A 16066-nucleotide genomic window follows, 5' to 3' on the forward strand; every position below is an offset into this window, starting at 1 on the left:
CTCGGGATCTTTATAGGTATCGGGATGAACTCCACCAAATAAATAACATGTCATTAAGTTACGTATAGCAATTCGTTTTATTTCTAGTTCTTGCTGCTTGCTTCGTCTCCATTTTCATGTACAACATAAAACATAATCCATAATAGTTTAACTATAAAGTTGCCGGCCAGCGCCGTGCGAGCTACAAACATAGGTTTTCAGCTAGGATTAGGATGCATAAGATGTAGTCACGCGAAACGCACTTAAATTATGGGCCTAGTCAAGGTAGGTAGTGCGCTTTTTGAAATGAGTCACCATTTAGAATGTCGCAGCCCTTCGGACGACCTCGATGAGTAGAGAACTGAGCACTTAAACGAGTAACATGAATAGATAGATTGATATAGATACTGGCCTCAACTGAACTCTTGATCTGCTGTCTTTCGTGGGATGGATCGATTGCCAATGGGTGGTTGGTTACAGGACTTAAACGTAAGTTGAGCTTTCGTCGAGCTACTTTCGGGCTGGCGGCTCTGCTCTCTTTTTGGCATTTGCACATGTGTGAATTGGCGCAGTAAAAGTACTGCTGTCTAGATTTATTACAACTTACACAATCATACAAAATATAGGTATTTATTTTCTTTAAATATTTAGCCATATAATTGATATCCGGAGACTGCAACAGTTCTTTCTCCCAGCAGCCCTAGCCACTTTGCCTTCTTTGCTACAACGACGCGTTGTAAACTATAGCCTAAAATGTAGGAGCAACATCATCTTGCTTCGCCCTTTCGCTAACTTCACTATCTGCTTTATTGTTTAGTTTCATTTCGTTTGGTTGTTTCTCAGTGGTTTTGGTTATGGTTATTTAGCCAAAACATCGACGGTGAATTTTGTTGGGTTGGTTTGTATTACTTGCGCTCCCATTCGCCTGCTCCTACGAGTATCCCTCGGTTCTAACGACGTAAATTTGTAAAATTACTAATTAATGTAGCGGATAACCGGAGCCTAGTGCGGTTTGCTCTTCGACTTCCGATGCGCGCTGCCGCCGTTCTTGTCCGCACTGCTGCCAAAGTTGCTCTGGCTGCTTACCGAGGCGGTGGCCGGATGCGGGGTCGCGCCCTTGGGCGTGTACGGTATCCGGAAGAGATCGATGCGCAGGTGCTGGCAAATCTCGAGGCACACCTGGGCGCAGTAGCGCAGCAGATCCTGGGTGCCCCAGATGAGCGTGAACCACAGCAGCCAGATCTCCGGCACGATGCAGTTGAAGTACTGGTTGAGGAACAGCAGCGAGGGGCCGAGCAGCGACCAGTCCAGATACTCCATCTCCGCTTTGGTCATGTGGGCGATCTGGGAATACATAGTGATTAATGCTACGTGTTTAGTAGCTAATAGTAGTAAATGGTTGCAGCACTCACCACCAGCTTATTGGTGACCTTGGCGGCCACCATGCCGAACGCCATGATGTACACCGATGCGTGCTCGGTGAAGAGGTTCTGCGGCGACTTCTGGGCAATCATCAGGGCGGGCAGCACCACCAGCGTGAGCGGAATGCTGGGCGAGAGGACACTGGTGCCCTGCGGGAGCATGAAAGTGACTCAGTTAGTGGCCATCGATCTGTGGGCACGTTGTACGCTTGCAAAGTGTCACCGCTGTGCGCGTGGGACGACATCAAACGACTGATGGGTGGTTGGTTGATTGTGATCTACGGCACATTTTGCAAGGGTCACAACGAATCCGGGATTGTGCACAAACAAAAGTGAACAAAAATTGTTTTGGCTTTTGGTGTTCGGGGTTCAGCAATTTCCCCTCCAGAAACGAATGCTTCACACTCGAGGGGAAATTGCGCTTACAGATTTGTTTATCACATGTTTTATTTACAAGGTCTAGCGCTATTGGGCGGGTGTGTGGGTGGGTGGGTAGGTGGTTGGGTGGTTCGGTCGGTTGTTGTGGGTTTTAAAATGCAAAATGTCAGTATACGAAGCCAAGTCACCAAACGCAAGCACAATGCCCAAATTAAAACAAACTACATGCCATGCCAAACTGTCACCCAAATAAGAACTACGAGCTAAACAAATAAATAAACAAGGACGTGCACTTGGACCGAAAACAGTAGCATTACTCTAGGTACTTAAAGACAAGACGTTCAGGCTATCAGATCTGTACTGTACTGTACTGTACTGTATATTGTGTATCTACTGTAACTACTGAAGCCGATTTACAGTGCGTTTAAGCCACATAAGACATAGGATACCACATGAAGTACATATGTATGTATGTTTCTGCTCCCAAACGCACTGCACACCAGGACATGATGGACGAGGCTATCTCGATGGGTCTTGTTCTGCGGTTACAACTTAAACGTTAGTTTCTTACAGCAACCGATGATCCGTTCTTGCCGCAACCTTCGGTCAAAATGCATTTCGTGTAGCGCAGTGCTAGAATCAAATCAACGCCGCAGGCCACATAAATTGGCAGAAATCGCGATTCGCAGTTGAAGTGCGGCAGCTGCCAATGTCAATAATTGCGGATGGTAATGGGGTTTTGGGGTTCGTTTTGGATCGATTGATTCATTGATTGATTGATTGCGTGCGGAAGAAAAGAACGACGCGCATTAAAATTTCATTTGTCATTGCGAAACACTTGCGGTTTTTCCAGATTGCTTTCGGTGTAGCAGAAGTGTGGCTTAAAAACCTAAAGGATAACGTTTTACAAGCTCCAGATCTAGATAATATGCTTAGGCTAATAAATCATAACTATGATAACAAACACCAATAAGTGTCATTCGATTAGTAACTGAATTAAAGTATAATACCACTTAAACAACTAGTTAAACCCAAGCAGCAGCATGCTTTCAATGGCATTCAATGGATATGGAGTTTTAGTCGATTTCAGGGGGAAGGGGGGATTAGGATATTATCGCGTGCTAGGGGCCAAACCAAATTCCAGAGCCCTCCACCGAACGAGCCGAAACTGCAAACCATTTCCAAATCGAATTCAAAGTTCAAAGGAAAATGCAAAAAGGATATTAGTAGAGAACCCAAAAAGCAGAACCAAAGATTAGTTAAGGATGGTATTTATGGCTGGGGCTACGGATTGATTAATGACCCGCTTTCAAGTTAGTCTGTTTAGTTATTTTATCTTTTTTATACTGATTTCATAATCGCCTCGTTGTTGCGAGATTTGGGTGCAATGCTTACAGCAACTGAGGAGCCGTTTTTGCCACTGCCGCCTTGAGTAAACATTTTTAGGAAATTGATTATATTCAAGGTATAACCGAATGTGATAAATACTAATATTGTGTAATTCCATGAAAGGCCCACGATTGGTATCTAGTAAAGATGAAAGATTGCAAGAAAACGATTAAATTTAGAATCTTCGACTACATTCAGAGGATGAGGTAAAGAGGTTTGGTAATAAGTTGCTAAAATGTTTGGATTACTAAAGGAGTGTTTGTGGAGTGTTAAGAGTCGCATCAAACTGTGAACACCCCATCACTCTAACTTACAAACTATGCTTACGAATATATACGAAATAGAGTAGATTTTTACATTACTTTTGGGTTAAATAGATATGTAGTTCCAGAACCGATAGACAATAAAGACATAAATAGTATTATAGCAGGACCAAAAATGTCAACTGGACAATTGGACAGGGCAAATACATAGATCGATATTAGGCTTTACTAGAAATTAACTTAAGTTTCGCATTCAGCAGCCTCAAAAATAGTTATTGTGTATGAGTTTGTTTTTTTAATTTTTTGTTTTTTTTTAGGCATGCTCTCGTTTTGCTTTCGAATAGATCATGTTTGCGTGGTGTCAATAGCAACAAAGCGGTAGTAATTATGTTTGCAGCAGCCGGGCCGTTCGAACCAAAAGACACATGAACACGAATCAACAACGGCACAGATTAAATAGGCAAGCAACTGGGGGTTAAAAGAGTGGGATAAAGAGGGGTTAAGGGTTTATCCTCACGCCACGCACCTTCCTCGAAACTCAGCTGAGCTGGTCAGCAAGTAGAAAGCTAGTTGAAAACTGAAAGTTCTTCCAATTTCGGATTCATTTTTTCTTTTTGAGCAGCCAAAATTAATTTTTGTTTTGTATGTACTGGTAGTAGTGTTTTGTGTTCTCCTGTGTGTGTTTGTTTAGTGTGTTTGTGTGTGTGTGGGGGGGTGTTAGGGACTTACAGCAACTGTCGAGCCGTTCTTGCCAACACCACCGGCTTTAATGACGGAAAACACATAAGTTAGGGAGAGCAGACCGCACACAATGGTCGTCACTGCCGGCCCATACCAAAGCTGTATACTGCCAATGCCGATCTGAGTGTTATAAGTGCGTGTGGTGTTGGTGTTTGTTGTTTGTTAAGTGGTTTTACCGCGACAGACATTGGATTTCGGCAGGTTTGTTTAGAGAGGCGAGCGCACAGTACGCAATATGTACATAGAAGTAGAAGGTATTAGACATTTGCGATTACTGGTCGTGGTTAAAGTTCAACTAGAATCTATATGACAACTATGCATAGATATTTCAGAGAGCTGTGTGTTTCGTTCGGGTACCTCAATAACCTAACATCTTTCGTGGTTTCCTAACCATGCTAAACGAAAGAAAAAAAAATACATTGGGTAGCTGAATTCAAAAACTAAACTAGCACGCTAATTCGCATTGAACAGAACTTAAGGTAGCCGAGCCGAGCTTAAACCTAAGCAGCCTAAACAAAAACTCGAACTCTAAACTCTAGGATAAACGTAACGAAATAAAACTCTTAAGAATATGCTTACATAACTACAGAAATAATTAAAGGGTATGCAAAGAAGTTCCGGTAGCAATGATCTTCGCTGGGCGCCTTCAGAACCTCGCCTACCTTGGTCAGCCAGATCTCAGGACCCAGTGCAGCCGAAACCAAGTGAATGGCTATAATCGAGAACTGAGCCTCCGTCACATCAATTCTGCCGAACCGCATCGTTCCAGACACATACGTCTGCCAGTGGGCGCAGTAGAAGAGCGCAATAGCACAGAAGCACTGCAAGAGAAGTCCAGAATTTAACGCGCTCTAAATAATCCGTGCGTTATCCACTCACCTGGAAGAACAGCCAGTTGGGATAGTGGCCCAGTTGGCAGGAGATGCACGCCGACAGGGCCACGAACACCGTCGATATGGAGTCACAGCCATGGTCGAAAAGTTCGCCCAGCGGCGATGAGGTATTCGTGCGTCGCGCCTGCTTCCCGTCGATGGAGTCCAGGCTCTGGTAGATGAACAGACCCAGCGCACAGAGCAAGCAGGTCCAACGCGGCGGAGCCTCAACGCCATTTGGGCTATAACTAAAAAAGGATTTACAAAAGAAGATAGTTAAAAACGAGTCAATAGTAACAGAGCTTTCAATTATTTGAAATTTTTAATTATTGATTAGGCTACCCCGATACCCCCGATTAGCTGACTCATTTCAATTTATAAAAGAAACTGCAGTTTTAATTGAAAAACCCCAATCTAAATATTATTGTAACCTGACTACGCACACTCGCCTTTATTTATGTTGACATTTCCGTATTACATTTCTGTGGAGTTTCATAATTTCTTGTAATTTATAAATGAATACAGAATACAGAGAATTAAAACTGTGCGGTCTGCCAAGCGTAGAATTTCAAACCGCTGCGTGTGTTTCCATGTCAATTAGCCCCCCAAAGCCTGACGTCAGCCAGCATACGATCGCCTGATGAGCAAAGTTCCCAAGCAGAGCTTCTTAATTATCACTCAGGTTAAGTAAAAAAAAAGAAATCACTACTTTGCGGCAGCCACTCGGAATATGTGCCCGATAAGCGGACTGCTATCTCCTACAGAACGTCGCCAAATCAGCTGACTTCGCGGTTCCGGCTCGCAATTTCGGCACACTACCAGCGACGAGCGGTGCGAAGAGAAGGCCTCATTCCAGCTGAATCATCAGCATGCACAGAGATCGACACTACTTTATCGAGTTCCACTGACCTAGACAAGGTTCAGCTAAATCCGCGAGCGGGCTGGCTGGCAACCAGAAAGAATCATTGAAATTATTAAAACAAATACAAATGTGCCAACAAATGTGGAATAATAATAATAATGGGTAAAGTGCAAATAGAACCGGTCTGGTCTTTTGGCGAGTTTTTGTGAATGAGTATATAGATTCTATAGCATGTATTTCCATCTATAAATAACAGGAACCGGCGACACGTGAGCAGCTTTGAAGCTGATTCATCTGCCGGGGTACCGAAGTAAGATACGTAAGATACTTTTCGGCCTCTTTGATTGACATGCCAGCTCAGAAGCAATCAAGCATAATGGGCACACGTGGGCTTGACCAAGTGGTTTATTAATATTACATTTCTCAAACAGTCATTGCTATATTTTAAATAATTAAATTCACATGACATTTGCCCCTCTACTTAACTTTAGCTCACATTCAGCTGCTAAAAACAACAAGCTCTCAGTGTTTTACTATTTTCATACCACTTTTTCACTTACTCAATAGGTGAGAAAGATCAGGAAATATGGAAATACGCTGCTTTCTGGGCCATATCATTAGAGAAGCAAGCTAAGGTTTTCTCCACAGCCCCAGTGAAAGTCTCTTTCTAAATTTAGTTCTTGTTATGGCGGCAACATTTGTGCTTCTCTGCTTTGGAGTAGCGAAACATGCTCAAGTGCCGGACTTTGTTGGGCAGGCCCATAAAAATCAATTAGAAATGCAAATTGTCATTCTAATTCAATCAAAGGTATCCCAATTGAAAGGCAAACAATTGGGAAAATGCAAAATTTGCCCCCGGGGTTAACTCAAGTGAACTTTGCCTTATCAGGCTGAGGCTTTGTGAAATGCTTTACTTCTTGGCACCTGTTGGTTTTTAATGCAGTACTTTAGCAGTCTTGAGATGCAGCGATGATTAGCCGCCTTTGTTTCTTTCTACTTATCGTTAAATGTTGCCTTTATTTTGCAACGCCCTCAGGCTAAAGAAATGCGTCATAAACGGCGACAAACGACAATGATTGCGATTACTTATAATTCGCGCTGTTCGTGTGTGGATGGGTAAAGTGGCGAGACGCCCTCGCTATCTTATCGCTGGCATAGTTTGTGTCCAGGTTCGGGTGTTCCACCGAATCCAGCGCCTCCTCGCCACCCTCTGGTGGTGTAGTCAGTTGGCTAGTTAGCATGGTTATGGAATGATACGCTATCGCCACGCATTACGAAACGCGAACGGGTGGTGGCCTGATTTTCTTGTTTAGCTAGCTAGCAGCATTTACATGCTGTTTTGACTAATTGGGATTTCAAATGAAAAACCTACGAATATTGAGAGTTTGCAACTACTACAGTTGGCGAAAACATGGCTCAATTTGTCAATAAATCAAAGATGTTAAGCTTCAAAAGCTATGGTTTTTAGAAAACAATTTCTAAATCAGCAAATAATTTCGCTTTCTGGCACACCAATGCGGCAAACTGCGAACCACAAGTGACGGCTGATAGATGGAGCAAAGCAGCTGATGTGGATACCTAATCCCCGCAAAATGTGATGAAATTTGCTGGCTAAACATCGAGTCCCTAGAACTTGATTTGCAGGGGTAACCGGCAAATGGCGACCAGGTTCTGTGGAGCTCACCAGATTAATATCAGGGTGGTGACCACATTGAGGATCAGTCCCACGATGGTGATGAGATTGGGCGCCAGCCAAAGGGGCGTCTGGGCGACCAGCCAGTTCCACCACGGCTGCAGCAGCGGATCGAGCAGGCTGGCGCTGAAGCAGGAGTACTTGTGCTCGCTGAGCTTCCTCAGCTGCTGGGCACTCAGGATGTGCTTGTCCCGGTAGGCGAGCAGCGCCATTTTCCCCCACCTGGTTACGTCGTCCGATTCCTGCGTCGTCGCGCTCTCCTCACGCTTTTCACTTTTCACTTTCCTCTGACCTAGCGCTTTTCCCTCGCGCGCATTTGTGTACGTGTACTTGACGTATGCGCGCGTGTGCGTGTGTGTGCGTTTGTGTGTTCGCTTTTCCTGGCTATTTTCACACGTGGAGCGCGATGCTGGCGCAACTACGGAGCGCGCCTATGATTTGCGTTTGTCAACTGCGGCGTGGTCAGTTTTGCGATCGCTTGGCTGCGCACGGAGTATCTGCACTTGTATGTTTACTTAGAAAATTTAACTTAATTGGACAACCGTGCCGTCGAGTTTTTTTTTCTTATTGCCTATGACCAGTGTGACCGCGACTGTGACTGCAAAATAAACCATCTGCGCTTGCAATGAAATACCAGAAAAGAACGATGTTTATTTGCGATAACACTTAGCCCAGACTCAGCCCTATTTAACAGCAGTCTTGGTGTTCTCTGTTAGTTGCATTTTGCTCATAGCTATTGTATATCGTAGCGATATTATTTGTGCAGCTTATAACACAAATATTTAATATTCCTGAAATTTAAGTAGCTCAACTTAATTATTTACTAGCTAGCACACGATCATTTTCTCTGTTAGTGAAACAACCACATTTACAGTTTCCTGTTAATAGCCCGTTACAAGTCTATGACTATCGGCCACTTATCGATAACTTCACGACTTGCACTGAAAATCGCCCTTTTAGCCGCCAATTCAAATTCAAATGTATATATCATAGTTTATTAGATAAATCAGTTTGTTGCTTAAACTACGTCCTCAACTTAACATACCGTATGCAATGTTTCATTTGTGTATTCGCTTGTTAGTTAATATCTAAACCTTGTCAATTGCCTGCTTTATTGTTACGATTAGAATTTATGTTTAAATATGCGGCTACTACTGGTTCTGGGCCGGGAAATGCTCGCCAACGCCTGCAAATATGCTCAAAAAGTACAAAACTGTCGTGCGTCCAGCTGCTGGCCAATATAAATTGCGGCTTATGTAAACTATGGCCTATCAAAAGTTATTTTTGATGTGTTGTTTCCATGAGGCATCGTCGTCGTGTTTCTTAGTTTGGTGGATATTAGGAAAATGTATAAATGTATTTGCTTCGATATATAATATTTATATATAGATAAAAAAATAGGCTTAAAATGTTTCGTTTTAGCATTTTGTTGTTGTTTAAATTACTTTATATTGGCAACTCTCATTACATTTGTTAATGCATATAGTTATGTAGTTGAAAAACGCTCGAACGTGCAACTATTTCGCTTTGCTGATGACAAAAAAGGTTACACACAGCACACTCAACCAATTATATAAATAGTAGTAGTAATAATTTATAGCACAATATGATATAGCAGCAGTTTGAAACTTTTTACACATGTCACAAATGTTTTCTTCCCGTTTGCAAGATTCATTTTTCGTCAATGGAGTTTTTGTGGTTAGAAGACGGGTTGCAAATTATAATTACTGACAATTTTCAACTTTAAAGCGAAGGGACAAAATTTCACATAATCAATTTACAGTCGCCGCAAAAGTTGCATGTGCAGCCGAGGCCTAATATCGTGTTCAATTTGCATTAAGAAGATACATATTTATTTATAGATGCGTGCATGTATGCATATAGTAACCAGCGATGCAAAAATTAATTTAATTTATGTGGTAGGCATTTACGATAATATAATATAAATTTTGTTTTAATTGTCTTCAGCTTTGAGACATTTAGGCAAAAGTTTTCTTTTCATAGTGAATTTGTTTTGTTTTCTATAAAACGTGTTAAGCATTAGGTTGGTTGGTTGGTAATTCGTTATCATATAATCATAATAATATAAGTGTTCACTCGCTGCGAAACGCACTCCTTCAAAACATCAAAACATAAACTAAAGAGCACATGTAGGGCAATCCTCAACACTCGTTCAAAAGCACAGGACAGAACTTCTTTTTATCGAACTTAAATTATATATTTATATCAAAAATCCGCTTGTTTACAATAATAATAATAGTGCCATCTGGTATGTAGACATACTTGCATATGCCAATAGTTGCGGCCAAGATGCTAGCAGTGAGTTTCGTTCTCTGTGCGGAAGGATTGCAAAGGAAAACTCCGATCAAATGCCTTTTTCTTCGGCCGCAGCTATACATACACAAATAAATTTACATATCTAGTTTAAAGTGTCACTCAGTTGCTATTAAACGATTTCGTAATGTTATCGTAATGTAATGTTTTATCAAAAAACGTCAAAACGTAAAAAATGCATTCGGCTTAAAGGCTTAAACTTGTGTTGTATACGTTGTCTACAGAATTTATGTCCACGCTTCCTGTATATATAAATATTTAAAATTTGTGTTTCTTAGTTTCTTCTTGTTGTTATTCGCAATTGCTGATAATGCTGCCTAATCGTTATGGGTGTGTGTTGTGTTTTCTGCGTTTCCCGGAGAGGGTTGTGTGTGGCGTCCCTCCTTAGAAGTTATCTTATTATGAATGATATGGCGTCACATAAGTTGCTGGGAAGATGCCTTTCCTATTGCCGATCTCGCCGTTCCACCAGTTCTCATCGGAGCGGTCTGTGACGGTGATGACATCGCCGCGTCTGAAGTCCAATTCCCCGGATTCCTGTGGCACAAAATCGTACAGCGCCTGCACGAGCATCTGCAATAAAGAAATCGGTCGGACATCATGAATCCCAATCTAATACTCTTGGCATCGCTGTTTGTTTATAGTTTAAATGGGTGGGCGGTGGAGGCGGCAGCGTACGCAAGCATGACCTCAATGTGTTATGCGAAATTTGTATTTTTAAAACGAATCTGCATGTCTGCTGGGCAAACTCAACTCATCCAAATGGAATGGAATGGACGGCACACCCACCTCTTCAGGTATCATATCACGCAATTTGACATCCTGCGACCGGGACACGCTCGCCGTCCGATGATATTCGACCAGTTCGTTGAGGGAGTTGAACTTGACCACCCAGAGGAAGAATTTGCTTTGGGCATCGCGCAGAACCTTGAAATGCTGAACGCCATCGGGGCATCTGAAGGGGCAAAGAATTTCGATCATACATATGAAAGCTGATGCTATTGAAGCAACTCACTTGACTGATAAGGAGAAATCGCCGGGACTGGATTCGCTGATGCGTATCAAGAAGGCGCCTTCGTGCTTATTTGACAGCAGCTTCTCAGCATCGGCGCGTGTGATGCGTCCGTAATACCAGCTAGAATGGAAATGATCATTATTTTGGTCTCGATATGAGAATTTCGCACTCGACTTACTCGTGATTCTTCATTTCTATGTAATTACTGGGTATAAGGCCTTCCTTTCCATCCAGCTCCGCGCGATACCAATTTGAATCGTCTTCCATATTTAATATCTGTGTAAAAAGAAGGGATTTAAGTTTAAGCAACAAAAATTAACGGGTTTGTAATGTAAATACCTAATAAACTAAGCTTGATTTGTGGAAAAAATGATCTTAATGGACATAAAATACCTAAATCTTTTACCTAATAAAAGAATCATATATTCAGCTTCATACGGCTGAGATAATGTTAAGTAAGTTCTTTGGTTATTCAATGAAGCATCTGATTTTAATTGCCATTTCTCTCGCTGGAAACCAAGGAACCAGATGCACAGTGAGTAATCCGATCCCCGAAAATTCGTTGTAAGAACCTGCCTCCGTTGTTTCCATTTTGAGGGCCACACCCCTTTAATCGCCCTCCCTCCAGACAATGTGGATCAATCGAGACATTCTTCCGCTTTGTTTATTGGCGACTGGCCCGATTCCCCAGTGATTCGATGAACAGTTTCCAATTGTTTGTTGATTGAGCGCTGTTCCCAAAAACTGTGTCAGTGCGCAATCAGCGAAGATAGGCTTATGGTTTGGTATCTATTATCTCCCCTATTCTCATATCTTTTTCTTGCGAAACGCTAAAAATAGGCAAGCATTATGGCCGCGACATGTGATAAGAATGTTAAGTGAAACGGAGCACTCACACGAATGGGCGAATTTCACTTTTGTCTATCTAATGGACTTTTTCCTAGCCCATTTCGCATGCCAATGACACAACAACAGGCTGCTGCCTACGTAATCGGCGACTACTTTTTATGATATCTTACGATTGACAGCCGAAATTGAAGATTGTCTATCTGCAAAGGTCTCGTCAATAGCTTGGCCACTGGGAATTCCCAGATTCGAAGGTGCTGAGTTGAGCTTTTATGAATGAATCTCGCTTATGACGGCGCCCAGCAGCCTTCAGTTTTTGGAATTTGTTTGATTTACCCAAGGAAATCGTTGCTCAAATACACAGGAAATGTGTTTGTTGTGCAAAGGTCAGGATTTTGCCTTTAGTTAAGTCTTAAGTAAGACATACTCCTATCTTTATGTGTTTCTGTCATTTTTCCCTTGAGCAGTTCAGTGTTTATTTGGCAGCTTTGTTATTTTCCAATATCGCTTGACGTCAAGTCGGAATAATGGAATGGCATTCAAATGAGTCACCCACAAAAAAAACCCCTGCTGATACTGTGTAGTTGAGGGTTGGTTACTTTTCTGAAGTTGCAACTTGTAATTATCCTACGAATGTCTCATCGATAATTATACATACGAGGTTAATAACAAACATAATACCTTAACCCACAGATCGATTTCTTGTTAATTAAAGATACAGATACATGTGTATATATGAGATATCCCATATTCGATTCGTATACTGCTGTTTCGCGTTTTTTGGTTATACTTTCGCACGTCGGAATGTGGCGGGGATTTGGGTGGTGTGGAGCTGGAGGTGGATGGGGTGTCAATGTCGTTTCCAGCTTATGTAAAACCCAATTATTGTGCTCACTGTTGGCTGTGGCAGTGGGATTTTGACCGCTCAGCTGGATCTGGCCGACTAATTGGCATAGCTCCATAGTTCTAATCCACCCCCCATCGCCGACGATCCCGCCCGCATCTGTCACCCACCCAGACATTGTTCATCGTATATTTTTATTTTATTTTTAGATTGTTTCATTCATTGAAAACAGCCGCCGAGAAATTCATTTCCACGGATTCGTCGTCTATTACAGAAAGTTTTCTCGCCGCTCAGCACTGGGAAAAACCAGAGGTTTTAGAAATGATATAAACTCAAATATGCTGAAATGTTTCCCAAATATTTCATGATCGTATGCATATTTATTTTTCCAACTGCTTAAGGAAGTGCACCATTTTTTTTTTCAGTGCAGGCAATGTGCATGCCTGTTGGATAATGCATAAATATTTAGCGGCGCTCTCGGAAGGCAGGCACGTAGTGGCCATGATTGTTATTATCAATTGTTTATACTCGTATGCTTATGTAATTACTAGAGAAAAAATTCTATTGTCGTTTCGGAAATTCTACGCTGAAAAAGTGTCAAAGCGACACGAACGTTCACTTTTCGCTGTTTTCGCGACAAGCGAAAGTTGAGCACAGACTCCCCATTTCGTGTGTGTTTTCATATTGTTATGATAAAACGTGGCCACTTTTGGTGCCCAAACAACACAACAAGGCCGTTAGAATCGGTGGCATGTTTCTGGGAAAATGAAGCTCCAAATATCCAAGAAATGCGCTGACCTGAAAACCAGTTTTCTGGAAGGAACGAAACCCAATGAAATGTTTGATGATTCACAACAGCGCTCCTCTCTCTATCGCCTCCTATGCCAGCTGTATGTTTGCTGGATTGGGGCATCTTTTCAGATAAGGCTATCGAAAAGTGACTAATCGCTGGCAAACAAACAGATAATGTACAGATGTATTTCTATTTCTCACTGACTTTATCCCCCGCATCAATGGAGCGCAGAGAACTATGGGTTAAACGAACTATGACTATCAGTGCGGTTTGTTTACCCGTTGATAAGCCCGTGCAGCTGGACAGAGGGCTCATCTACGGCGTAGAAGCCCCTCTAATGGACGGGAGCAGCGCACACACTTGACCTTCGGGCGGCGATAAAGAAGCCTCTTCGGCGAGTCATTGACACCATCAATCAGCAGCAGCAACAAATGCTGCAAATGCAGCGGCGGCATATGGAAAAGAGGCGCAAAAAAAGAGGCAGAAAAAAGGGAGAAAACCTGCCACGGGCCTGGGTTCCTGCTGTGACTAACCTACGACAAGGTAGACACACAGCAACGAAAATCAGCTTACAGCGCGCCCTGGCAACAAGAAACCGGAAAATTCGCCAGCCAAAACAAAGGGTTTGGCCTAGGACAGCCATCCAGCCAGCCAGCCATCGAGCTAGTGAGCCAACACAAACACAAACACCTGGAAGGAAGCAAGGCGGCGGCGGCGAAAAAGATCGAATCGCAGCCTGCCAGCAGCCTTTTCTTGGCCAGAAAGCCAGGGAATACAAGCAACCCGGGCAAGCATCGGATGTCCCCCACAAAGTTCCGCAAAGTCAAAGGGGACATCGAATAGAATAACACAACAAACTTTTGGAATTGTTTTTCTAAGCATTGGGAAAAAACGAATAGAAAAGTTGAAATAGTATATAAATACTATAGGAAACCTAACAATAAATAAGTTCATTCAAGGAAACAGTGAAAAATGCTAGATTTGCAAAGTGTAGTATATAGATTAATTCATATATGCATGTTTATAGCTTTAGAAACCCAATCTGCACATTATATTTCAAACTTTGTAATGCTAATCAGAACTATATGCAGATTAAATGGGGTCAAAAATAAGGTCTTTATAGATTTGGAGTGCAAACATACAATATTTCAGAATGTAATGCTTTACAAGGATTTTATACTGATAGTGAAATATATTTGACTGCATCTTTTGGTTCTAGTAAGAGTATTCAGTCGGCGGGGTGTCTCATGAGTCGTAATCCTTTCGTGTTGCCTTATGCGAGTGCACCTTTTGAACCTCTTTAGCCAGCTTTTGCGACTGCTGTCTGTTTGGTCGCGATTTAGTAACAAAATCTGTCTGGGGATTGAACCTAGGATGTGGGTTAAGGCAACGACCTGGACGGCGGCAGCTGCATCGCAGCAGATAATGCATGCAGGACTTGCCACGCCCCCCTGCACCCTTACACCCTTACGCCCCCATTCAGTGCGAAGTCTATGAATAAATGCAGATATTATGATTTGACGGGGGGGAATTGATGATTTCGGAACCGCACTCACCTTTAGGATTTGAGTTTTGCGAAAACTCAGCTCGTCGTCAGCCGTCGCAGAGAAATCGTGTTTGGCAATCGCTTCCATTTTGCTGTGTTGTTTTGTGCGCAGTTAGAAAACGCTTTCGGAGTTTGTTTCAAATTTAGTTGCAATTGTAGTTTTGAATTTAGTTTTATCAGCCTTGATGCACCACACACACGCACACACAGAGGCACAGACACACACACGCTCGCACTCTGCTCTTTCTCTCTCACTCTCTTTGAATTTCTCTCTCACTCACTACTCAGTGCTGTGGAAATGAAAACGAAACGAGACGAATCCGCGATTAGTTAGCGCACATTATATAAACGATAAATCATGGATATTCGGCAGCGCGCTTTTCTCAGTTCGGTTAATAATGATATATCTTGTGCGAAGGCAAGGGAAGAAAGCGATTAAAAATACACCGACGACGACGACATTCCCAGGCGGAGCAGCAACAGAGAATGAACACAGACACGAGCCGCTCTCTTCACTGCGGCCACTGTGTGGGTGTGTGTGCGTGAGTGAGCGTGGCAGCGTTGCCAGCAGCTTGCGATTTGGAATTTCGGGGAAAAGCGGGTACCGCAAAAGCAATTAAACGATGTTTGGCTATTACTTGTTGTTATGCGAAGTAATTTGCCTTAAATAATATGCAATGTGTCGCTTAGAACACAATTAACATTTGGCAATCTAGGGCGTGGGTGCTTGCTGTTGGCAATGCTGCCGCGGTGACGTTGTTGTTTGTTTTATTTTTTGTAACCCCAATAAACACACACACACTCGCACACGCGGCGCTTATATTTCTATATGCACAAGTAGCGGCGAACTATTTTCGAGTTTCTGGCATGTGCAAAGAGGCCGCCGGGCTTACAATTCCAAAGGGCTAGGGTGGCTGCAAGCTTAAGCGACACTAATTAGGCGCGGGAGCGGTTTGGCTAACATATTACTACTGCTAAATTTGTAATTCACTTTTATTTTCATAGCAGCGTGACCGTGGCCGGGTCGCTTTATTATGCCATGAAAATATACTGAACACAACACTGTGGGAGAGGCATTCCGCAGGGCGTT

General features: G+C 42.7%; 2 protein-coding genes across 7 annotated transcripts; both read right to left on the bottom strand.

Moving 5' to 3' along the window:
- Positions 1 to 53: 53 nt before the first annotated feature.
- On the bottom strand, positions 54 to 8220 carry LOC6734327 (cholinephosphotransferase 1). Of its 4 annotated transcripts, none has more exons than XM_016182130.3 (6): positions 7590 to 8220; positions 5051 to 5291; positions 4834 to 4992; positions 2350 to 2481; positions 1392 to 1550; positions 54 to 1323 (listed from the first exon to the last, which is right to left on the bottom strand). In XM_016182130.3, the coding sequence occupies exons 1-6, from the start codon at positions 7808 to 7810 to the stop codon at positions 982 to 984; spliced, it is 1254 nt and encodes a 417-aa protein (XP_016027396.1). In that variant the 5' UTR covers positions 7811 to 8220; the 3' UTR covers positions 54 to 981. The 4 variants fall into 4 exon arrangements, with proteins under 4 accessions (XP_016027396.1, XP_016027395.1, XP_016027397.1 ...); XM_016182129.3 differs by lacking the exon at positions 2350 to 2481 and adding an exon at positions 3174 to 3305; XM_016182131.3 differs by lacking the exon at positions 2350 to 2481 and adding an exon at positions 4160 to 4291 and having other exon boundaries at positions 7590 to 8218.
- A 359-nt stretch (positions 8221 to 8579) lies between these two features.
- Positions 8580 to 16024, bottom strand: LOC6734328 (growth factor receptor-bound protein 2). 3 transcript variants are annotated; one of them, XM_016182128.3, is made up of 6 exons: positions 15968 to 16024; positions 14987 to 15266; positions 11126 to 11223; positions 10948 to 11067; positions 10722 to 10887; positions 8580 to 10505 (listed from the first exon to the last, which is right to left on the bottom strand). In XM_016182128.3, the coding sequence occupies exons 2-6, from the start codon at positions 15062 to 15064 to the stop codon at positions 10332 to 10334; spliced, it is 636 nt and encodes a 211-aa protein (XP_016027400.1). In that variant the 5' UTR covers positions 15065 to 15266; positions 15968 to 16024; the 3' UTR covers positions 8580 to 10331. The 3 variants fall into 3 exon arrangements, with proteins under 3 accessions (XP_016027400.1, XP_016027399.1, XP_044778331.1); XM_016182127.2 differs by having other exon boundaries at positions 15870 to 16019; XM_044922396.1 differs by having other exon boundaries at positions 14987 to 15098; positions 15870 to 16013.
- Positions 16025 to 16066: the final 42 nt, after the last annotated feature.

Source organism: Drosophila simulans, chromosome 2R, assembly GCF_016746395.2.
Source record: "Drosophila simulans strain w501 chromosome 2R, Prin_Dsim_3.1, whole genome shotgun sequence".
Lineage (NCBI taxonomy): Eukaryota > Metazoa > Arthropoda > Insecta > Diptera > Drosophilidae > Drosophila > Drosophila simulans.